Source organism: Podospora anserina, chromosome 1, assembly GCF_000226545.1.
Source record: "Podospora anserina S mat+ genomic DNA chromosome 1, supercontig 1".
Taxonomy (NCBI): Eukaryota; Fungi; Ascomycota; class Sordariomycetes; order Sordariales; family Podosporaceae; genus Podospora; species Podospora anserina.
Window position 1 is genome coordinate 2171138 of NW_001914859.1, and position 24093 is coordinate 2195230.

Genomic DNA, 24093 nt, shown 5'->3' on the forward strand with positions numbered 1-24093 from the left:
AAAAATCCAATCTTCCCTAGATACCCTTCCGCGGAAGTTCACGCTGCCTTTGCCGAGTTTAAAGCCAAGGATGATGACAAGTGCAGGTTGGGGCGCTGTTTTACATTGCAACCAGGTCCGGGCGAAGAACACCTCCAGGCAGCGGGAGCATCTGATGGTGTGCCCCGGCTACCAGAGCGTGCTGAAGGAGAAGATCCCCGCGAACAACCTCCGTCACCAATTTGACGAGGATGATGTCGCCAGCTCACTGGCGCTGCCTACCCCGTCCTTGACACTTGACTTCCGGATGAGTATCCGGGTCAAGCCAAAGCTCAGCATCGGCACTGCCAACTTTGGCCGGGAAAGCTGGATTTCGTGCGTTGGCGGTCAGTGGGCTGGGAGGTTTGGTAAGGGCATCCTGCTGCCTGGCGGCCAGGACAAGCAGACTATGGTCAAGGACATGGCTACGAGGATTGATGCGAGCTATCTTTTACAAACTAATGACGAACAACCTGCCTTGATTACATGCAAGGTCAAGGGCTGGTGGACGGGGGATCGGGATGTCATGGAACGGCTGCAGGACCCGGTGGCGGCCGACAATGTGGCTGCTCACCGGTATTTGTTCCGTGTGGTCATCGAGCTGGAGACGGGCGATGAGCGGTATGCAGATGTCAACACTGGGTTGTGGGTGGGGAGCGGGTGTAGGAGGGGTGCAGAGATTGTTTATGATGCCCACCGCGTCAGTTAGTTCTGGCTGCGGTTGTTTGAGGACACAAAAGCGCGTATCATTACATCCTCCTTTGCTGGGAGATCTCTACAATTTTTCACTGTAGATTTATTCGAATTGTACTTCTTCACCAGTATGGGTAGTGGGATATAGGGGCAGGGGGGCTGAAATGATACCAACTTTGTTTGAGAGCCTTCATTCCATCCCTACATTTTGGCGGTGGTTATCGTCAGTAAAACACCAAGCACCTCACCTCCACGCTTTCTCTGTCTGCTGCGGTTATGTGCTCTGGATCTTCAACCGCACAGTGCGGCACTCTTCGAGCTGGACAGGTTAGATCACTGTCGAAACACTTGATGAGGATTACTTCTGTGGGCTGCTGGTGGTGTTTGTAGTACCACTTGTGACTGCTGGAAGGCTTGGGCTTCTTGACGGTCCAGGACTCGTTGCGTTTACCGGTCTTGAGGTAGATGATGGAGGCGGGGAGGAGGTCGGTGTCGGGGACTGAGGGGGCAGAGCAGAGGGCTAGGGGGTCTCTCAGGATGGGGGAGAGGGGACGCCAGATCTGGGGGTGGTTGTTAGGTAGGTTGAGTGGGTGTTTTCCGGGAGGGAAAGGGGGGTGGGTTACATTGATGATCTGCCATCGCTTCTGGCTGACTGCCGTAAAGTCAGTTTCGTTGGGGAACTGCTCCCTCAGCCTGAGGACCGCCCCGTCGTAGGATTGGTCGACATGGGCTCTATGCAAGGGGCCTCGGCAGGCGGCGTTGTTCTCTTTGATGCTGTGCCAGTGGGAGGGACCGCGCCGAACCTTGTGGTCGAAGGCTAGAACGTTGGAGGCGTTCGTGCTTGGGTGGGGGTTTAGCAACATGGTCATTGGTGCGGGTAAGGATGCGTGACGGACAGGTCTCGGATGAGGCGCTCACACTCCCTGTAGTAGTCGTGTGCTATCTGCTGTTCGTCGTGGAAGGCCGAAAAGGAGGTGGGTTTGGTGTGGTATTGGAAGCCGTGGGTGTCAAGGGTGAATGTCGATTCGTGACCGGTGATATCGGTGACTGTCACGGGAATGGCAATCATGGGGCGGGAGTTGTTGACTTGGGTACTGGAAAAGGGGGGTGTTGGTGAGTGAGACGAGAGGGAGCGGTGACAGAAGGGGGGCATGAGATACCTTCCCACGTATACCGGTGTTGGGGGGGTGCCATCCTCTGGATCATCGTAGTGGTTGATCGTTGTGCGGATGTGGTGGCCCATGGTGGAATGTGATGATCCCTGTGTGAATCCCTCACCGGGGACCTGGATGACGGAGGCAGATCCGTCAGGGGTGAGGCTGCTGGTTGTCTGCACGTCTTCTCGGGCTTACTCTGCATATGCCGGATGTTCACTTCACTCCACGAACTGCTTCGGTGATCAAAGATAAAGAAGAAAGAGCAACTGGTCTGCTACGTTACCACTGTGGTTTAAACCGTCACAATATAGCCAGTTTTTGACCAGTTACCCCGCTTTCTTACCAGATGCTTGCTCTGGAGTTCGGTCCCCCATCTCGCCAAAACCCTTGACAGCCATTACCACACTGTAAGCAAACCTTTTTATTCATGCATTATCATATTCAACCCGAAACTCGAACTTATCTAGCAAAGAGGTTGATTTAAGCTCTTTGAACCCTGGACGACGTTGCAGGCCTGTGGACCAATTCCTCGGTGTTTGCCACTTTACCCCCTTGTTTAGCCTGCATTCTGACCTCTCGGCTATGAGGTTCTAAGTGCAGCAAAAGAAAACATGAAAAAAAGATAGACCGCTTCTAGAACCTCTCAACCACAATCTTTGACGCCCAGTGCTGTAAGATAAAAGGTCTCGCATCCGCGGAGCTGTCAAACATCAAACCTGTCAAGAAGTCGACCTGCATAGCTTCTCCGCAGATCTTATATATATTTTCTAAGACATGCAGCGGCGAGGTCATAGGAAATCACATCAAGGCGCAGCATGGTTAGCTTTTCAAACAATCAGACCACTCCAAGCAACGGCTGTGGTCTTGATGAGCAACTCCGTCGTAAGCCAGAATAATAGTGAACTCGGGATCGCAGGTGCATGACAAGCATGTACACTCTTCGGCCACCAAGCTGTATGTCCTCGGAACGAGTCTGAAGTCAAGGCTCACGAGAGGTCGGCTTCGAGCCAATCTCTAAGCCCGCTGACAAATAACGACAGTCATCGCGGATGACTGGTGTGGTGTTCTTTCACAAGGTGAAGGTTTCGTCCAGCAACGGGCAGCATGCCAAAGGCAGAGATGCGGAATTCAGAAGTGGAATGAACACCAGTGTAAGTAGGTAATGGAGCTTTGTTGATGTGTCCCTGCAACTGCCGTGAGCACCCCAATTCATTCGTGGGGGTATGCTGGTTACCTGTCCCTCTTACACGCCTTCTCTCGATACCTTTTGGGTGTGGTATTGCAGGTGGGCGGGCCGTGCCTCGGGGATATGACAAAACGAGACCGAGGTTCCTGACCCCCAATACCTGACTGAGCTGGGGACCTGGTGTCTCTGGGAAGATACGTGCTCAGTTCACTTGTGGGACGCTTCTTCCAAGGCATCAACATGTCGCTGTCCTTGCCTTTGTAGCACATGTGAGCAGTCATAAAAAGTTGAGCAGTGAGGTTCCATCAGAGGTCCGGACTGCACTGCTGGAGACACCTCAGAGCGGCCCAGTATTTGTTGCGTGCTGGTGGCTTGCATGGGATCCCTGGTGCTGCTGATCCCCAACGAATAAGAAATGGCTGGCCACCGTCATGCAGCAGCGTGCCATTCCGAGGCTCGCAACGGAGCAGCTGTGGGAATTCAACCACGTAAGTGGAACTTCGCCGAAATCAACTAGCAATAGCGTAAATGGGCGGCCCGCGACGGGAGTGAGGAAAACCCAAGAAGCTGGCCGTGGATGTGGATGTGGCCAAGCACCAAGTTGGATGAAGCAACCGGGAATGATACCGGGGGGGCTTCTCTGGGTCATCCCCCCCACAAAAGATGCCTGAACTATTGGCGGGATTTAATCCGGTACTATGCTAGCGGGTCCCTGGCCCCGCTGTTGGTCCATTTCACTGGTCCAGGGAGAGCTTTGACAGGTGAGAACGAGGAGGGCAGATAGGTGTTGGCTCTGTCGTTCGCCGGTCTCCCTCTGAGCCTGTCACGATGCAGGCAATAAATGGCCTAGAGATAACCGAGCGAATGGTCTCCCTTGGGACACGAACGCTGCCTGTCAGCCGAGCCACGACAAATCGCGAGCGGCCCGAGGAGAGGGGGAAGAAAAGGTGAGTATGTGTGCTGGTGGTGATGAGGTTATCGCGACGGCCGATAAACCATATAACGACATGGGTCTAGGATTGTTACAAGGACCTAGAGGGCATGCTCCGTCCTGCCCTGAGCCCTTCGAACATTGCGTCCCTGTGTCCCTTTGGTAGGTCGCTTCGGGGACTCGGAGCACTGCGCTGTCGATCGACCAAACTGTCAAACTAGGGTCCCAGACATCTCAATGCTTTTTGTCGCTCTGCCACGTTCGATGTGCATTCTGATACCTAATACTTGCATGCTTCTTTTGGCAAATATCTCTTTTCTGTCACTGACAGCTCTCTTGAGCCCGCCGTGGCCCACGAAGCTAAAAGCGGCCGTCCCCTGGAACTGACACCACGAGTCTGGCGTCAACACTCCAGTTAGGTATACATCACCAAGCTTCGCACCCCAGTCAACTGCGGAATACAAGGGCCCAGGATCGGCCACACTTGAGCAAGGTGGCGCCGGGGAACTGAGGCACTGCGCGCGATTGCGGATTCGGTACCCAAAAGCCAAGCAGCCTCACCACCTCCGCTCCTCTTCACCAGACTTCGCACCTCGGCAAGCGTATAACCCGTCCAACCACTGTCCTAGGCCTGTGGCTGGAACAGTCCATGAGCGTCGGCTCTGCTGATTACTGCATATTGGCGTCCCCCTACAACACGTTGCGACCTCTCCGACCACATTATTTGGGAAATTGACACAGCTGCGTCAAACTTGGCATGAAACCCAAGAGGGGAGGCAGAGAAACCGTGCCCAGTGACCCCCCGGGGTGTCTCAGAGACAGCTTACCAGGCAGAGTCACTGAAAGGGGAGTCTCGGGCGGGGGTAGCAACCAGTTCAGTCACCAAGACACGGACGAGCTCACCGCGCAGCCTACAACACAGCGGGTCCCTGCCCGCTTCCCATTCGGTTACCCTCCGCATTATTAGCCCTGGCTCTCAGTTCGGGTAAGCCCAAGACGGTCTCCTCTACCAGGAAAGCCCTCTTATCTTCGAACATACCCTCTGTTACCTGGCTGACACCCAAACTAACATCATTTCAGTGCCTATCGGTGCCTATCTTGGATCTATCATCTACACACACAGCAGACCAACACAGTGAGAATGGAGCAAACTTCGGGGTGGATTCAGAATAATACAAACCAGGTGGGCAACGTCCCGAGTCCCCTTTCCTCTACCACCTTTCCCTTCACTCTTGATCCGTCCCTTTTGTTGTCCCTATTCCCCGTGTACCAAGCTTGAGAGCAGATACGCCTGTCCCTATCTTGACATCAGTTTCAGCTCCCTGGGGAACATTTCGGGCAAGGGCTGCCATCAGACCTCCAACATCGATCAGATACGCGCAGTCATGGATGGACATATGACGAGAACTCGAGCAACCATCTCGGCTACCATGACCCCAATCTTCACCACAGCATCACTAATCCCACCGACCTCTCATCATATCATCAGCCCGTGGCAGATGCCAGAATTCCAAGTCCTACCTACTTGCACTTGGAAACTTCCTTCGACCAGAGCTCCTCGACTCTAGAAGGCCAGTGGGTTTCGAACAGCCCAATAAGCCCGTCAGTACCTTACGGCGACATTGCCTGCACCCTCAGCTCAACCAGCAGTATTCAAACTTCGCCGATGATTTTGAGCCCAGCCAACGATCATTGGACGTATCAGTCTTTCCCGATAAACCACACATATGGAGTCTCGTTGAGCCAGCCCGATTCACCCATAGTTTCGGCTCCCTTTGACGCACCACACTCTGCTCGGGAGATGCCGGCGTCATATTTTGCTGTGTGCATGATGTCCGATACCACATTACCTCTAGACCAAGGGTCGCATGACAGGTCGCTTTCTTCTTCCACGATCCCACCCGAACTCGAACCAGCACCGACACAGCACCGACAGCATAATGGCAGACCTGCGAGTTTGAACCTGCGGAAGACAACAAAAGCCTCGGGTAAAGGACAACTACCCTCACCCTCAACGAAAACAAAGGCGACTCCCCGATCCAAAGACTCCAAGACAGTCTCTCCAGCCAGCTCAAGTTCAATACAACCGCACAAGCAAACGAAGTCAAACGGTCCCAGCTTGCGCACTGCGACCCGCCGGTTTAGACGCACCCCCGAAGCTCCACCACGACCAGGAGAGTTGGCTGAAGATCAGCGTGCCAGGGAAAATCATAATCAGGTTGAGAAGGAGTACCGGACCAGGCTGCACAAAAGCTTCGAGGAGCTACTCGAAGCACTGTGTGCTTTGCCGGAAGAGGAACGAGTGATAGCCCGCCACAGCAAAACAGCTGGCGGAAGTGTGAATGGAGACTATGACGACGACGACGAACATATGGCCATCATTGGGGCCCTGCTGGACGAAAGGACTGGTCTTGGATTGCCCGCAAACAGGAACACAGGGGGCAAAGGGAAGAAGAAACAGAGGAGAATGAGCAAGGCAGAGGTGCTTCACTACACCTGCCGTGTGCTCAAGTCAATGGGGGATGGTAATCAGAAACTGAAAGAAGAGGTGGAACGTTTGAGGTCGGAACATGACATGAGGTTGAAGCATACAGGGAGTAGCTGATGCTTGGGCTTGTTTGAATAGCTCATACTGATGGTTAGGTGGGACTTGGCAGGAATCATTTCGATACAACTCTTATTTTGGTGGGTTGAGGCTCAAGATACAAACAGAACGTATGGTATTTACGTAGCACAAATCATGCATGTTGTTGCCACTGACAATCACTGTCTCTATGTCCTGTGCTTATGCAATCATCTAGGTATGCAGACAAATGTCGAAAGGCCCTAACAGCAGCCCAGTACCTCGGAAACCCGTCCACTACGCCTCCAAATTGCTTTTCTGGAACACGTTAGCTCACTATTCCAAATTGAAGATAGACTGAAACATCAACCACCAACAAGACCCAAGTTCCTGAATATCGTACTGCTCACAGCTCACTTTTGCCGCTACTTCCGTCACGAGGAAAACAATAGCGTGAAAATAACTTTGTCTCGCTTTCAGCTCAGCTTATTCAGGAACACTCGGAGCCCTCGGGCGGCAATGATTCAACACTCAGTTTGTATCTCGAGTGGTATTGGTGGAATCGTGCCCGGAGCCACCCCAGGCCTGGGGACATGGGCTTGGGGGCAGCTAGCCACATCGCCAATTCACCCTGGTATCCTGAACAACAAGCTAGAGCCCGATTCGTTCGTTCTGACACTCGGAGCCTGATGCCTTCTGTCCCTAATTCAGAATGCCAACAACACTTCCTGCGCAACACCAAATGCCGCCCAGTTGCAATCGCATCGATCAGTTGGATTCGATTTTATGCATTCTCGGTCTTCTCTTCAGCAGACCGATGCCGAGACCCCCTGGCTGAAAGCGATAGGCTGAGAAAGGGTACCGTACCTCTCCCTCTCCATGTCGACGTGAACGGCGTTATCCCCCCCCTGTCCCCTGTCGTTGTCTGGGTACAAGCGCACCCGTCACATCTGGCAGTCGGATCGGCCACGAGGCTAGCTGGCGGCACAGTTCTCTTTCTCCACCTACAAATCCGGGCCGAGCGTTGGGAGAGCAAGGACGAGAATTGATATCTCACATTTTGCCTTTACCGAGGAAAGCTCAATTCAAGCAGAGACCAAGTTCCAACTCGTGCATCTCATGCCTGGGCAAGTTTTTGAAACGTTAATCCCACATACCCCCCCTTTCACCTTGCCCATTTCAGGACATATCGACATCCAACTACCGGTTTCGAAGCTTTACTTGCTTATTATAAGCTCCCTTGTGCCCGTCACCCGTTGTGGGTTTTCTCAGAACGGAATGGGAGGGTGGGTGGTGGTGGTGATCCAGATCAGTCGGTGAAGAATGACAGGGGATCTTGTATGGTCCTCCAGTCCCAAAGTTCACTGCCGAGTGCCGAAGAGCGATGTATGTTGGCTTATCAGACCGATTCATAGTGGTTATTCCTTTTGCAGTTGCCTTCTCATCCTCATATCCGGGATTGAAGAGCTTCGGGATCCTATGCCCGTGGTCTGATGGACAGTTGATCTTGATGATTAATCATCGCATCCTTGTAAAACCGGGGCCTGATAAGAAGAACAGAGCTAATGCCGAAAAGAGAACAGAGCTTCATTCCCCTATCATAAACCCCCATGACGGGACATGAATTATGGGGAGTCCCGTTCGGGACGTGGGAGTTGTCGTTGTTGCTGGTTGAATGCAATCTTGTTGAATCTTTGCCGTAAATGACGAAAACGATAGCTTTCAACTTATCCCAAGAAAGAGTAATTTTGAAGTTCAGCAGACAGGATGCCTCTTTTACTGGGCTAATTAACTGCAGGTATCGGATCAGCAGGTCTAGACCTGTCCATACACTTGACCAACTCATCTTGGGTGTACCCCATAGATGAAGAATAGGTATCATCATGAACAACAACAGGTCTCGCTATCAGCCCCCTGCCGAAATGGAACGCCCAAAGGTCACACAGCATATGCTCTCCACCCCCTCCCACCAGAAAACTCCCTCAAAAGAGCGGTGTCCAAAAACGAACCAGAGAAAGGGTACGCTACCCGTTTTGCCACATCCCACTTTCAGCATGCTCGTTTATCTCCTGCCATGTCATCAACCGTTTCACAGCATCATGCAACCTCTCGCTTTCGCTTCCATCCTTGATCCTCAAAACCAAAAGCCACATCAATGCTGGCATGGGACCTAGATTTACAAAATCCATCCTTCCGCACCGGACTAACCATCTTCATCAAATTTACCCCCGGCAAACCTCCATGTATTTTACCCTCCGACCACTAAACCCACTGATCTCCCCCTAAAATCAAACCAAGGGAAAAAAAACAAAAAAAGAGCAAATAGTTCCAGACCTTCTTATTAGCCCGCCCCGCAAGCAGGACCTTTTCTTAGCGGTAAATTCTTTCTCTCCGCTTATTAGTTAGTGTGTATGACGAGGAAAATTCTCTTGGTGTACATATATGCAGTGTCGAGCAGGGCACGGAGCAAAGTCCATCTCACCGTTGGACCCAGCACCAGTTGTGGGGAGCTGAAGCCTTTCTTGTCTTTTCTCGCCCCTGGGGCGTCACGAAATCTTGAACAACCTGACATTCCCGGAAATGAAATGGGAATATCTCTCTGCCTTGCTGGGGTCCCCCGGGGCGAGGCTATCGCCAATGTAGTAAACAGCAGAACTATCCATTCATTCCGCTCCCTGTCACTACTGGTAGTCGTAAATTCCCCCAGCCTAACTTTACTAAACGGGCATCCCGGCTCCAGCTACCTCTCAAGGTACCTTAAATACCGGCCACCTTCGGATGCTGAACGCAGGTAGGCAGCTTGCATACCAACAAGATCATGTCCTGCTCACACAACCCGGGACAAAAGAAAACGATTCATGGAACCCCAAAAAGAGAAAATTGTCGACATAAAAGACCGGATACGTTGATTTGCTTTGATCTTACAGTGACCTTTCTTTGAGTGGGGGGGAAATGTGCTTCGTTGAGACAGATCAACACCCTCGTTACCATGCCATGCCAGGCAGTTAAGATAGGACAGATACATACAGAAGATTTAACAAAACCCCTGACCTAATCGTAAGAAAAAGAAAAGCAAGAAAACAAACACCAGATCTTTCCGTCCCAGCCCATCCTGACCATTATCGCCCTGTCGCCATAGTGAATTTTGAGTGTAAAAAGGACAGAAGAAAAAGAAAGTCACGCCAGTAAAACTCCATCCGCCCGTTTCATGCTTGAGGCTTTTGTCCTCCCGCCCAGCCCATGTATATCCATTGTATAACGCTTTTGCTTGGAAGAACCAACATAAACTGAACAAAAAAGGAAAGAAAAGGGTCCCAAGCTTAGCCAGTGTCAGCCGCAAGCTGGGACAATGTCGCAATTGGCCGTCCTCATGACCACCTCAACCAACATCCAAAACAGACACCTTGTTTCTAAAAAAGAAAGAACCGCAAACCCCACGTCTTCCTAATCAGTGAACCGTCCTAACACAAGCCCCTGTCCTGCTCAAGCTCGGGTTCCGGGCGCAGACCCCTACCCTGTGCACCACAAAGTGTAGGTCCCACACCCCTGAGCTGCCATCCAAGACAACACTGATCCAACAGCACAACCGTCCTTGGCGGGACAACGTAGCCGCCGCCTCCTCGCCAAAGCCGGTAAAGTCGGCCAGCAGGCAGCGAGAAAAGACCCAGTCGTCTTGGTCGTCAATGTGGGGGACGGCGCTTGTCACGAGCTCAAAGTCGGCGGCAGCGTGGTGGTGGTGGTGGTTGAGACCGACGACGTCGGCTGTGGAGGAGGGGAGGGCGATGGTGGAGAGGAATCCTTGGACCAGAGACCGTGGCAGGCCGATTCGCTCGACGAGGCCGGGGGCGTGGTGGGAGGCGGGGGTGTGGCTGGTGACGTTGAGATAGCAGTGCGGGACGTGGATAAGGGCTGTAGTCATGAGCTGCGACTCTTGGAGTTGCCGACTGCGGTGGGGGCGACTCGTGGTGGGCATTGTGTTGGGTAGGGACATGGTTTGGAGGCCTTGATAGCAGGTGTCGGTGGGCCATATGGCGACGATCAAGCTGTTGCCTTGGTTGCTGTCGGCGGGGACGTAGTGCCACTCGAGGGGTTGCATAGTGTGGTGCTGGCAGGAAACCTGGCTGGTGATGGGAGCCTCGTCGTCCAGAGGGGATGTGATCTCGAGAGCGGGCATGATAGAACTGGCCATGTCCGAAGTGAAAGACAAGTAGGAGGGGATCTGATCAGACTTTATGGCGGAGAAAACTGTCGTTGTTTAACCGGATTGTGATGTGTACCAGTCAACACAGGAGAGAGCGACAGATGCAGTCCACAACCTAGCAGCCAGGTCGGCGAATGTTTAACACTCGAGTCTTGAAGTCAAAGGTGTGTGTGAAACAGAAGAAGGAAAGACGGGACGGCGGTGCCTCTTATCAGGAACACTGTCTCCGAGACATGCACACGGGATGGGATGTCAGCAGCAGACAGCCGGCTCTCCAGGTGAACATTAATTGGTGCTGGCCAGGTGAGATTCCCACGTAGGTACCGAGATGTACGAGGGGACGCTGGGACAGAGGTACCCCAGGCTGGGGTTCTGTTGCAGACCCAGTCACCCAGACCACTCCAGATGTCACTGCAGGGCGATGTAAGTTGGGGGTCCAAGCGCTACCTGTGTGTGGTGTGTGCCTGGATTGTGCAACCCACGTTGGCTGTGATCCCGTCTGTCTCTTGGATGCTTTGTGGAGGTAACTGAGATCATGAGACAGGGAGAGAGTGATAGAGTGAAAGGTGGCCCACTGGGCCTGGGGATCGGCGGATAGGGTAGCGGGCAAAATTGAGTAAAGGACAAGCCACCTCAGTTGGTAAGACGAAAGAGACGACATATTTATTGGCCGAGGGAATAGTGAGGGTGTCTGGATGAGTTGCCGGCGGCAGCCCTAACCGTGCCGCGAGACCATTGCTCGACAGCCCGTCCTTGGCGTATTCACAAGATTCCTAAGTCGAGCTTGGCTGAAGGGGACTGCGCAAGAATGGACCAAACCGGACAGGCGCCGGGCAGCACTCATGGTCCCGACAGTTTGGACGAAGCCCCATAACCAACTGGCTAGCCTTGCCGCCGGAAGACCCTTCCAACACTTGCGATTGGATTTTGGGCCAACAGTGAGGAGCTAAGGAGGTCTAGGGTGCTCAACAGGGAAGGTAGAGAAACCCCCCAGCATGCCATGGCGTCTGTGTGCGTTGTCCCAGACTCTCAGAGCAGAAGGCACAAAATGCGAGCTTGGGACCGATAATCTGACAAAAGATGATGACCCTCGAGTCTTGGATGGAGGCAACGCGCTTCTTTTTTCTGTATTCAGCTCGCTTCTGCCGATGCCCAGCTGCAATTGAGCCAACAGGAGGGCTGTGATACGGCCTGTCGGCCCGAGATGTCGATGGGTTCGGTTAGTCCCCGGCAGCGACGCACCTTGCCAGAGCTGACATGTTGGTAAAATGATGGTTCCGAAGAATATCGGGGTTTGCAGATCCCTTTCGTTCATTGGTGGCCCAACAGCCTGGGTCCGATCCCATCTTGTCGCAGCAATTGGCGCGATAGTCACAGTAGCTTCTTTCACTTGCTGCTTATGTACATGTCGTATTTAAGACGTGCCTGGAGATGAGACGGTGTGTTTGTCTTGGTCGGCCTCAACCATTGGCCGCTCGAACACTGGAAGCATGTCTGCCACCCTAAACCCGAAGATCTGGGAATTCAGCTCCGATTCAGAATAGTGTAATCTCAAACCTGAAACCACAGAGAGCCGACCCAAATCCCCGATCCCGGGAATGCTACAGTGGAGCACAATTCAAGTCTGAGGATCGAAAGCCGCACGTTTGCTACCTTGGTAATGAGTCCGGTTTCAAAAAGGTTGTCCATCGTGTTTGGTATGTAGGTAGGTACCTTGAGGTAGGTATGTATAGGAGATGCTTGGAAGGGGTTCCATACCGGGAGCTTCCGTGGTCCCATTAGCAGATATATGCTTGTAAATGACTTTTATCTTCAATCAAGGTAGGTAGGTACACTAACGATTTCCCAAGGTCGCAGTAACTAGGGCTGCTCGGATTAAGTCAACCGGGTTGATCTTCAATTTCCCCGGATCACAAACAACCGCAGCTTGAGCCCAGTGATCGAGTTCAGCCATTGTGGAGTCGCTCGGCGATGTTGTAAATGATTCCCGAAGCTAACGGCTGAATGCCAGGTGTGAGTGGTGGTCGGGGTGAAGGCGAAGGAGGGAAGCACACTTCGACACTGAACGAAGTTGATCTGCGAAGAATACCTCACTGCAGCAATCCGTTCTAAAGATTCGGGCATCGGACCTTTCTGCCCGGTCAGCCATCAGCTGCGGCACATCATGCAGCCAGTCAGCCCCCAGTCTCTCTCCACAGATACCAAGGATAAACAGCCGCTTCAATGTCTCGGCCATACTTGTGCTATCATTATCAATAGGAGAAGTTAGTGACTCTGTGTACCCGGTGAGCTCAAAGCGACAAGTGATCGACGAGATGCCTCGGTTGCGTTCCCGAGAACCCCTGTTGATCGCCGCGGCTGAATGGGACAGTGCCTACCTTATCTCTTGGTGTCGAGGATATCCTCGATCACCGCATCCGCGAGCTGGCTGGCGAAGATGGCTTCGCCCACAGGCGGGTTGACATTCGCCTCTGGGCGTGCAGGAACGAACATGCCGGGCCGGAAAACAGAAATTTTGATGTTGGCGTTCTATAACCAAGAGTCAGTAAGCATTCACCATCAGTTATCGATAAATGTAACAAGAACGCAAGAAACGGGTGCACAAACAATCCAGCATTTGAAAACAGTATATACACAAAAAGGCAAAACTGGAGGAAAACCCCTTTATTGATGAAACAATGAGTCTGGCTGCCAACCTTGAACTTGAAGCAAGAAATCAATCCCTGTAAACCAACCAGCCAATTTCTATCCAAACTCTCCCTACCTTACCAACCGAATGTCTCAACAGAATCATACTGTACCTAGGCATGAAGCCATAGACTGACTAGACCCCCGGTAACAAACAGAAAAATCTCTTGAAAGAACAAAACAAAACATAACGTACCACAAGCCGCTCGGACAACAGCTCCATGGCCTCTTCGGTCTCTTCCTCGTCCCAGCTGTTGGCCGCCCAGTTCACCAAGGCAAACCGGAACGGCCGCTCGCTCGCCGGGGGCAGGTGTCGGATCACCTGGTCGAGGAACGCCTTGACACCTCCGAGGCAGCGGTCAACTTGAACTCTCTTGCCGGCCTCGGTTTCAACCTCCACGAAACGGTCATCCGAAACAGTGAGGGCTTCGACCTCACCGGCAAGAGAGTCCCAGTTGAACCAGGCGTCGCTGATAGATCGACGCCTCTCGGAGGGCCTCGGACGCTCGTCAACACAGGGTTGCGGCGGCAACGCCCTATTTCAAGAAGTCAGCGCTGGGTTCGAGAAGGTTTCCAGGAGGCAGGCCATACCAGATGCAGGCTTGAGCGCCCGCGAGCTTCTCGATCAGCTCCGGCTCGTACGACATGAAGTCCTGGTGGGCCAGGTGCCGGGCCTTGGCAGAATACTCATGTGGCATCGCTGCCGGGGACAGTATGTAGACATCTTGGATGTCTCTGCTTGCTAGGCACTGGAAAGCAATGGCGTCTCCCACCAGGCCAGTCGAGTTGACGATGATGATCTTCATTTTTGCTTGTTCTTGGTGCTGCTGATAGAATGAAGCACTTTGTTGTTTTGTCTTTGTAGGGAGAAACAAGGGCCAAATTAAAGCTGCTTGGTGGTGATCATCTTGGAGCCTATGCTGAGGTGGCTTCTGCTCCTTCCAGTCCTGTTTTTTCCTTCATTGCTATTGTTCTTTCCTTTTACTTCTGTTACTCCAACCTACCCAAAAACCCGCTTATTCCGGTTCAGATCTCTGAACCGGAAAGAACAAGGAACTTCAGTGGAATAATTCAAAAAACCTTAGATTCCCAGTTTCTGATATTGACTGTTTCAAGGTGAGGTAATATTGGCTGCGTTGATTCTTGGCGATGAAAGTCTTCCTTTGATTCAGTAAAGACTGGATACCTGGTGTTCATGCCACCACGCTACACTTCACCAGCTGTTCCGACCCCAAGCAATGAAACATGAATAATAGACTGTGCCATATATCTAGTCCAAGCATTTCGATTTCACTTGTATATCTTGAATTTGTGGACATGTTTCTGGCTACCTACCTTAAACAGGCATATCCTCTGAATCAAATTCGCAGGTGTTATCTCAGCGGCTCCATCCCTCACTTTCTCAACCACATTCAACGTGATACCACAGTTCAACAACCAACGTCATCTTTGTTGTCTGATGTGCTGCTCCAGTTCGCCTGCAGGTGAAGGCACCCATGTGACAATGTCCAGGTGGAAAGAATAGCCTACCCCAGTGTGATTCCGCTTTCCATCGATGCTCAGCACCTACATCCCAGCTCCTACCCAGCCTGGGTACCTAGATACTTGGCCTGTCCTCATTGACCCAACATTTCTACCGCTTACCCTCTTGAACAATCTGAATGTCAGGCAAGCAAGCCTCCTATTGTTATGCTTCCCAATGCTACCTAGTTTGGTATGAACAGAATCGATCATGTGTGATGGGCCACCAAACAACCTGGAAATCAAGTAAGTAATAGCTAGTAGCAGTTGGAACATGCCGGTATCCCACGGAATCCATCATTCAGCATTGTGACCTTTGTGACCGGGGCTCTTAGAGCCTGGAAAGGCAGGAATCAGGGAACAAGAGAGCGGCTGGGTGGGGGAATGTTGTCGTCCTCCTTCCCCGTTTCTGGTGCGAGGGGCAGCTGAGCGGGTCTAGGCTCCGATCCTATGACACGGGGCAACAGAGAAAACTCTGCCTACCTTTCTGTGGGGCAAGAAAACTCCCCTCTTATATCTTCTCTCTCTTCTCTTCTTCTCTTCTTCTCATCTTCTTCCAAACACAAACATCCAAGACATCTACGCCCTCCGCGGGAGGTGCCTCGGACGCTCCTCAACATAAGGGTCTTCGACCTCAAATTCGTGCCCGCCCCCCGCGCACTCAAACTCAAACATGCCGTCCCCTCGGGGCACTCAACCTCAAACGTGATGGGGTTGGGCTGTCTTCCAACTTTATCCTGGGGGGAAGGCTCTTCTCCGGCATCATTCTGGGGGGGCGGGCGCCCATTACAAAGTCGGTTGGGTTTTTCGACACCCCTCCAAGAGGCAGCGGTCAACTTGAACTCTCTCGTCGACCCTTCACCGGGTTCATTCCCTCACTGATGCCAGAGTTGCCCACCGTCAACTCTCAGCATCATGGAACAGAGTTGGGTCTTCGCGGGGGATTTGTCTGCCCTCAATGCCATCATGCATGCAGACGTCTTGCCGGCTTCGGTTTCGACCTCCACGAAACGGTCATCTCAAGGTATTTGCCCTCGGGCTACATGGAGCACGATAAGATCAATGTATGTCACTATACCTTGCGCCTCATCATGGAATACTAATTGATCATTGTACAGTATAACCTGGGCCTGTCGTCGCCGCTCCATCACTTGGGTCACAGTGCACGATGAGATTTCGCCCTAAGCGAAACAAGGGTTTCGAGACCAATGGTTTCACCAGAAGCGGTGGGAAGAATAATCACAAAGATATTCTTGAGGTGGAGATGAAACACGGTGATATGATGGTGCCGGTAAGTTTTCTCATTCCCCAGCAAGTTACCTATGGTTCGATTGCTGACCCTAGTCCAGACAACCAGAGTCAAGGATGCAAATGGCTGTGCAGCTCTGTTGATCATTGAAACGAGCTCATGGAGAAGGAAAAGGGCTGTCAACGCCGCCGTCGACAAAGAGTCGTTCGAGGGATGGTTGGGAAGGGTGGTCATGATTCTGATTTGGTTTCAATATCTCGTCCATGTCAGCTATTATCTCGACTAGGGAACTGGAGGATCAATACATGTATATATGGATCTGCTCTTGTCACGGAAATGTCTAACATTCTCCATATTGTCATTTGATCGTGCTCGCAGTGCCGTTACTGTTTCTTGTGATACTAAGGCCCCGATAATATCATGCCGCAGAGTTTGCGCACCAAGTGATTGATACCGTGTTGGATGCCTGATGACCGTTGACATTCGCAGGGGTCATATCTTGTTCCTGTGGTCAAGTTGGAGGAGACACAGACAGCCACAGAATGGTGAATGTTTCACGTGCTGTTCATTGACGACACCGGGAGATGGGCATCATGGCCAATGATAAATCGACCTCACACTGTACATCTTCAGCCCCATGATCTAACGGCACGTCATTTCTATAGAGCTACCCGGAGATTCCGGCGATGGTTATTTGTGGCATTGAATTCGGGCATCTTGTGTATGTCGCGTGTTTTAAGATTATGATGCTCTCCGTGCTTCACCGAGGTACCCTGACGGGCTGAAAACCGTGATAGACCACACTCACAGTTTCGGTTGAGATTTGACACGCAGATTGCACAAGATATGAGTATATTCAGCACTAGAAAACATTTCGTGGACTTGAAGATCATCCGCCTCGTGCCGCTGGGACAAGATTGAACCCATCGTCACGAGGTCAATTTGGCAATCTCGCGCGATAAGACGATCCATTGAAAACAAACATCACAAGGCCAGGACAAGAGCCAATGGGAACGCGAGAAACGTGTTGGAAATTCCCGAACGTCTGGAGCCGTGCCCGGAGCCACTTTCAGTTGGAGCTCAGCACCCCGGCCAGCATCGTTCTTGGGGAACCAATAGCAAATCTGGGGAACCCCCACGCGAATGGGATATACGGGGGGGACAAGGCGCGGGCCTCACGTGAGACTTGCTCGATGCAAGCAGGCAAGGGAACCTGGCTGCCAATTAATTGGGGTTTTAAGGGGAAAGGAGCAGGAGGAGGACAAAGGAACGATGGACAGAGGATCTGGAAAAAGAGCGACAAGAACACGACAACTTGTTGGAAGACGCGAAGGCGATCGATCAATGATTTTGAGGTTAAAGCGTGTGGGGGTGGATTGGGAGATATTCCTGGCTTTGGTTCAGGAGAAAAGAAGCAAGGAGGCTCGGGCGAGAACAGCCCGAAATGCCCTTGCTTCTCCATCATCTTCATCAGACATGGGGAAGCGGTGTGGCTTCATGATGTGCGATGGGCGTGAGGTGTTGGATGACAAAGCGGGGGAAAACGGCAGCTAGGAAAGTAATAAAAAAAAAAACATGCCTGGATGACGAAACCGAGTGAGATTGTTGGCTTCTGACCGAGCGAAAACCGGGTGGTTTCCATTGATCAGTTGGAAGCCCCGATGCCGTCCTCCTTGTGAGGGAGGGAGGGGTGGCGTTGATGAGAATGGTCACGACTTGGAATTTTGGGGATTTGCCCCTGACAGAGCCATGCCGCCAATGGTCTTTGACATCGGGGGCGCCAAGCTCGTTGCCCGAATGTTGGGGGTCACCCCACTGTAACACTGCACATCTTTGGGGCTTTGGGTCCGTCGACTTGCACTCCCGTGGTTTTGGAGACGAGCATTTTTCCCGAACTTTGTGTCCCCAAACTGGATTTGCCGTGCTACCCTTCCAGCCAACGGGTAGTTTGTCGTTAGGCGATACAAACAGCCTACTGACACATAGAATGGGAAAGGTGACGGGTGCATTACCTGATGGGATCATGGCCACAGCATGGTGTTTAGTTTGACCAGAGGTGCCATCACGAGATCATATTCGTTCCAGCTATTGCCCAGATCGGGACCAGGTTACCCGACACCCATGTATGCGGTGTATCTCACCGCTGTCTTTGCCCGGCTGATACTGGGAAACGCAACCACCTACAGCTGTGTCTGCTCAATGACTGGTTCTGGAGGAAATTCCAGATGCCTTGGGACGCTTTTCTGGGTAGGGCAAAACTGACCAGTCGGTAGGCGTGGCATCTTCGGTGTGCATGCCACGCAAGCCATGATCCGGCTCCGGTGTCACTTCCGCGTGGCTAGCCGCTTCTTGTCTGTGGTGAAGCCCGCATCAGTCATGCTCGGCATCCCGACTCTTTGGCGCCCCCACGCGAGGCAAAGATGCTAGACAAGGACCACACTCTTGGCAAGAGGCACCCCTGGGTCTATCATCATTGCTAGAGCCTCAGATGTCCTTGTCTTGCCAGGGGGCTCGCCTTCCGAGAAGATCGGGCCGGCAGGGATGCCTCAATGCCTACGGCTTAAGCTGTGTTCCTTCAGGTCCGTATATCTTCCCCGTCATTCCTTTCCTGGTTGTCCACCTGACTTCAACTTGGATCACCTTTGCTCCACCCTGATCAAGCGTTGTGGTATAAGTACCCGAGACTCAACCTTTCCCTTCCTCCACCACCACCATCTCTTGTGCCCATTCGCCAGTTACACTATTGCTATATCACTACCCTCTCAAACTCTTACCACCAAAACCTGCATCAGGCACTCGAAGCCAACTCATACTATCAGTCAAGTCTATTCCCAGGCCTGATATTCTGTCCCATAGATCAACAATGGAGCCTTCAACAAACTTCGGCATGCCCGTCACGCCGACCCACCTTCCATCAGACACCTTCGACGAGCAGAGCCAACTAGGAAGACTTCCCAATGGCGTCTACGTACCCATGCTGGCCTTCTTTACGCCTGACGACGAGGTTGACATTCCCGCGACGCAACGACACACGGCGCGCTTGCTCGCAGCCGGTGTAAGTGGGCTGGTGGTCCACGGCTCCAACGGCGAGGCAGTCCACATGTCCCGTCAAGAACGCAAGTCTATGATCAAGGCGGTGGCCGACGCCGTCAGACACGAATCAGACCATGCTCAAATGCCCATCATTGCTGGCTGCTGCGCCCAGTCCATCCGAGAAACCGTTGAGCTGTGTCAAGAGTCGAAGGAAGCCGGGGCCACACATGCCCTCGTTCTCCCACCAGGCTACTACGCTGGGATTCTCAACAAGGACATCATTGTCGACTTCTTTCACAGCGTTGCGTCCAAGTCTCCCATCCCGCTGCTTGTCTACAACTTTCCCGGCGCGGCCAACGGAGTCGACCTTGATTCCGACACCATCCTCCGCATTGCCGCGCACCCTCGTGTTGTCGGTGTAAAGCTGACGTGTGGAAACACTGGAAAGCTCGCCCGCCTCGTTGTTGATACACCAAAGGTTCGCAACGGCAAGCACGACTTTTTTGTTGCTGGTGGCAGTGCCGACTTTGTTCTCCAAGGCTTGGTCGTTGGTGCTCATGGAACAATCAGTGGCTTTGCCAACCTTGCCCCCAGAGCCTGTGTGAGGATTGGGGAGCTTTTCGAGCAAGGGAAACTGGCTGAGGCAAGAGATCTCCAACATGAGGTTGCCAGGGGTGACTGGCTTGCCATCCGCTACGGGTTCGTTGGTGTTAAGGCTGCGATGCCATACTTCCACGGTCAAGGAGAGTTGGCTTGCGTGGAGCCACGGCTGCCATTCAAATCGTTGGCGCAGGATGGTGATGCGGTCAAGGAGATTCAGCAAGGCATGGCTGGAGTGTTGGAGATTGAGCAGCGACTTGTTGCAGAGGCTATCGCTTAGTTTGGAGGAGAAACTCAACGCATTTTACAGATTTTAATGACTTTTCACTAGGGCCCAGGGCTGGAGTGCAAGAAGGGGATTTGGGAGATAATGGTTATCAAAAGGATTTGCTATTGGGGTCTGCTAGACAAAGGAAGGGTACTCGGGGATTTTTGTATAGGGTTATCAGGAGTTCAAATCAACCTGTAGATCACAAGCAAGGGCTTTGCTTTGCTGAATGAATTATTTTCTTTGACAACTTCCCTTCTGGCTCGGATTTTAAAACCAGCCCACAACACCTCCAACCTGGCTTCCTGGCTTCCTGGCTTTGTACGCCTCAAACCAGCTGACCCACCTTGACGCCTAGTAACGTGATTGCCTCGTCCCAGTTCACCCATGTTCCACAACTTCAACCCCCTCAAGCAGAGCCTCTCCCGACCCAAGTACAAGAGTAAAAGCAGGCAACACAAAAACCTGTGACCCCCCAATCCTGAATCACACCATGGTAACGCCCGCCTTTATGTCGGTCAACCTCAAAATCCCACGCCATGGTTCTCCCAAATGATGGCGGTTGATCTTCACTTCTCGAGTCTCCGAGGTCGCTCAAGTACTTGCCTCACGTGCGAATTTCACCTGTGGCCAAGGTACGCACAAAGCCTGTATCGCTTCAGCATGAGCGACCCCCCACGCTGGTCCGCATCATCATGGCGTATGCATATTCCATCCCACTCAGCCGCTTTCAATCCGCCCATGTAAATGTACATCCATGTATAGGTACCGGCATACATACGCCCGACCCGACCGGAGTGAACGTGGCTTGAAGATCAATGCAGGTCAGATTGTTAGCGAGGGATGATCAAAGTTTCAAAGTGCTCTTTTTCTCCCATCCAAGTGGAACTTGGCTCACTCATACAAGTTCGTCTCATCCAACCACAATCTCTGATTACATCCCATTCCCAGCCTTATCATGACCGATTTGCAAACACTCTCAGCTTTAGGCCTCACCGCCATATCCTCAGCTCGCTCGTAAGAAACGGGGATACTGCCCACCTCTGATTCATACAATCCCACACGGCCATTTGAATACCCCCATTGTCGTGCCAGCACTGATATGCCCTCCTCTGCATGGTGTGTAACGCTAAGCACAACCCCCAACCCAGTCCAGATATTTGTTTTCTTCCTCTACCGCTGTATGCCCGAAGAAAACCTAGGCAACGCCACATAAATCCTACCCACCGCTCTGGGATCCTTCTCGAAGAAAATCCCAGCTCAAGTCACCCTTTCGTGGGGGTGGTCAGCAGCGAGTTTTACATGCCAAATTTTTCCACCGGGCGGCGGGCGTAGGGGGTCTAACCAACTCACCGAAACAGCCTCGTAATGCCCTCTCAGCCAAGAGACAGCAGAAATACTTCGTTCATCGCGGATTGGACAAACAAGGCGTGGCTTATTCTCACTCTCGGGATAAACAAAGCCAATGTCATCACAATATATCACCCCCCCCCCCCGTCAATCACCTCACATACCCAATAGTTCGGTAGTTGGGCGCATATAAATTGTATTTACTGCCTCAAAAAGCGTGGCTGCCCGGCCAAAACTAGATGCAAATGTAATGCCGGTTCTCCCGTAATATATGATACGCTGGATGCCAGAGAGCTGAGTATATAATGGACGTGTCCCTTCCTCCCGCTCGTCTCCGTCATCAAAGCAACATAACTATTGCTATACTATGGTACATGAAGCTCTGGGGGATGAGCGCAGTTCGTTTGCCAACGCCGCTGAATATTTAATGTTGGGGTATGTAAGGGCAGCAGCTTGTCGTAAGGAAACCCGGCTTGTCGTCGTGAGGGAACCCAACTTGTCATCGCGAGGGAACCGCCTTGTCGCAAACGGAACCATCCGCCATAGCGTACCCTGCCAATCAGGTAAACCTCTCGGACCAAAACCTCCACCAAGGTATTACCAAGGCCAAAGACCGAATAACTCTGCCCGTATGAATGCAGTCGGCCCATCTAAAAAGCTCCACGAGGCGCACCCTTAAAGCTCTGTTGATACCGAGCAAGACTGGCATCAAACGCCGAGAACGATGCGTCGACCACCTTGCCACTCGCACCCCCTCCCTCCTTCTCCTTCTTGACATGAAAGCTCAAGCTCTTCGCATACTGCGGATGGAGATTATCCACCACCTTGAGGAACTCCTCCTTGTCCATGTCCACATCCTCCTCCTCATCGTTCCCTTGATGATTGCTGGGCTCTACCACGTCGAGACCGTCCTCAAAGGCTTCAGCAACGGAGCTGTACTGCTTCCCCGTCAGGATATAAGAACGCAAAGTCTTTTGCATCTTCTTAGGAGGCGGCCTCACTCTGCCCAAGGCTTTCTTCTCGTGATACTGGCGGATGAGCTCCTTATCCTCAATGTTGTCCGCCGGCTCCCAAGTGGGATTCTGGCCTTCCGGCCACTGACCCGCCCAGAGCACGAGGTATTTGTGTGTCTTCTTTCCTTTCTCGGTGATCCACCGGTCGTCTAGGAGCTCCTTAACATCGTAGACCTCTTCCTGTGATGTTGGTGCCTTTCGCTTCCTGGGTTTAGGCGCCTTCTTTTCGCTTTTCTGGGATCCAGTCTCTTGGATTTGGTCTTGGGATACCGATGCGGCGGAGGAGGAGCCGGGGGTAGTTCGGCTGAAACGACCCCGGCTCACGGCCACGGGGGTCCATTGGGCGATCCTGAGCGGCTCAGCTCGCCGAGCTGGAGTAGACGTCCTCGACTGCTGCGTTCCATGTGATTTAGCAGGAGTTGACTTGGGTGTCTTGGGATCTGCCGCACCGTTCCGAGACCCAACCTTTGCTTCGGTGCGTGCGCCAAAAGCCGCAGCGAAAGCCGGGTGAATGTTTCCAGGAATAGCTGGACACGTCTGTGCCGGAGTCGCAGGTTTGTGTTTAGGTTTAGTAGAAAGACCTGATGTCTGTCCTGGAATAGGAGGAGGAATGGGCGTTTGTTTCGGTCTAGGAATCGCCGTGACGCCTGTTTTGGCCTTCGATGGGAGGGAATGCTGATTGAGATTTGGTGGGGGGATGGGCGTCTCTTTCCGTCCAGGTGGCAATGGCTGTGAGAGAGGAGGTAGCACACCTCGCCGGGATGGTGCCAAACTGCTGGCTTGCGATGTCTCGGCACCCGATGTTTCGAAGGAAGGTAGACCAGACTGACCGATTGGCTCTGCTTCAAACTTTCCGGCCCATTGACCCTCTTCCGCGTCGCGGAGCTGCCACTCTTGATCATTCACAAAATCTGGATGCAGTTGTCTTTGGATGGCGGCTTCGTCGGACTCCACGTCACTAACCGTGTCCTCCCTCTCCAATGGCATGCTCAGTTTTCTCTTCTTCGGTGTTGAAAGAGACGGTCCAGCTACCTGCTCTACCATGGTGAGGGCTTCGCTCGCTTGGGTGGTCGAAGCGGGCGAGCGAGAGTCGCGGGGTTTGGTTTTGGGGGGTCTGCCGACTGGTCGTTTGCCTTCAGCAATGGCGGCGGCCTCGGCGGCCTTCTTCTTTGCCATTTTTTTCTCTTTCAGAGCCAACTCTGCTGTCTTTCTCTGTGCGTCGAGTCTCTCGAAATTGCGGGACTCCCACTCCTCGAGCTCCCGCGGGGAGATGTAGTCGAGCACCTTGTGGCAAGGCACAAGTAGCTTCGCCGCAGGCAGGTCGGTGAAGCCAATGTGATAGTGAAGTAGACGGCGAGAATCTGGCTTCATGTCCTGATCCGTGGGAAGGACAAACTGGTCGATTATGTAACCGGTCGAGTCGTGAACTGGAAGGAGCGAGATCTGAGGGAGGGCGGGCCCTGAGCCGGGGACATACTTTCGCTCTGACCGGAGAGGGATCTCGATCGCCGCTTTGCGACGGGTGGGAGATTCGTCTTCCTCCATGATTATCTCTTTGATCTGGAGGAGGGAAAGCTGGAAGTAGAGGACATAGGCGGGTAGGTCGAGACCTTGAGGAAAGG

The 24093-nt window shown here is 52.6% G+C and overlaps 7 protein-coding genes across 7 annotated transcripts in view; 3 read left to right on the top strand and 4 right to left on the bottom strand.

Moving 5' to 3' along the window:
- The window catches only part of PODANS_1_6080 (uncharacterized protein), a gene marked incomplete at both ends in the record, with an annotated part of 1147 nt that extends 420 nt beyond the window's left edge, over window positions 1-727 (top strand). Inside the window, one exon of the mRNA XM_001912789.1 lies at window positions 71-727. Within this exon, the coding sequence (XP_001912824.1) occupies window positions 71-727 (657 nt within the window). The remainder of the gene's footprint in view (window positions 1-70) is intronic.
- Window positions 728-935: 208 nt separating this feature from the next.
- Window positions 936-1954, bottom strand: PODANS_1_6090 (uncharacterized protein; the record flags this gene model as incomplete). Its single annotated transcript, XM_001912790.1, has 3 exons — window positions 936-1551; window positions 1608-1805; window positions 1872-1954. 3 exons carry the CDS (start codon window positions 1952-1954, stop codon window positions 936-938), a joined length of 897 nt encoding a protein of 298 aa, XP_001912825.1.
- Window positions 1955-5651: 3697 nt separating this feature from the next.
- Window positions 5652-6590, top strand: PODANS_1_6100 (uncharacterized protein; the record flags this gene model as incomplete). The annotated part of the gene is made up of 1 exon (XM_001912791.1): window positions 5652-6590. The coding sequence occupies one exon, from the start codon at window positions 5652-5654 to the stop codon at window positions 6588-6590; it is 939 nt and encodes a 312-aa protein (XP_001912826.1).
- A 3406-nt stretch (window positions 6591-9996) lies between these two features.
- PODANS_1_6110 (uncharacterized protein) lies at window positions 9997-10737 on the bottom strand (the record flags this gene model as incomplete). Its single annotated transcript, XM_001912792.1, has 1 exon — window positions 9997-10737. One exon carries the CDS (start codon window positions 10735-10737, stop codon window positions 9997-9999), a length of 741 nt encoding a protein of 246 aa, XP_001912827.1.
- A 2391-nt stretch (window positions 10738-13128) lies between these two features.
- Window positions 13129-14243, bottom strand: PODANS_1_6115 (uncharacterized protein; the record flags this gene model as incomplete). Its single annotated transcript, XM_001912793.1, has 3 exons — window positions 13129-13278; window positions 13634-13973; window positions 14029-14243. The coding sequence occupies 3 exons, from the start codon at window positions 14241-14243 to the stop codon at window positions 13129-13131; spliced, it is 705 nt and encodes a 234-aa protein (XP_001912828.1).
- Window positions 14244-19070: 4827 nt separating this feature from the next.
- Window positions 19071-20120, top strand: PODANS_1_6120 (uncharacterized protein; the record flags this gene model as incomplete). Its single annotated transcript, XM_001912794.1, has 1 exon — window positions 19071-20120. One exon carries the CDS (start codon window positions 19071-19073, stop codon window positions 20118-20120), a length of 1050 nt encoding a protein of 349 aa, XP_001912829.1.
- Window positions 20121-22108: 1988 nt separating this feature from the next.
- PODANS_1_6130 (uncharacterized protein) lies at window positions 22109-24016 on the bottom strand (the record flags this gene model as incomplete). The annotated part of the gene is made up of 1 exon (XM_001912795.1): window positions 22109-24016. One exon carries the CDS (start codon window positions 24014-24016, stop codon window positions 22109-22111), a length of 1908 nt encoding a protein of 635 aa, XP_001912830.1.
- Between the last annotated feature and the right edge of the window lie 77 nt (window positions 24017-24093).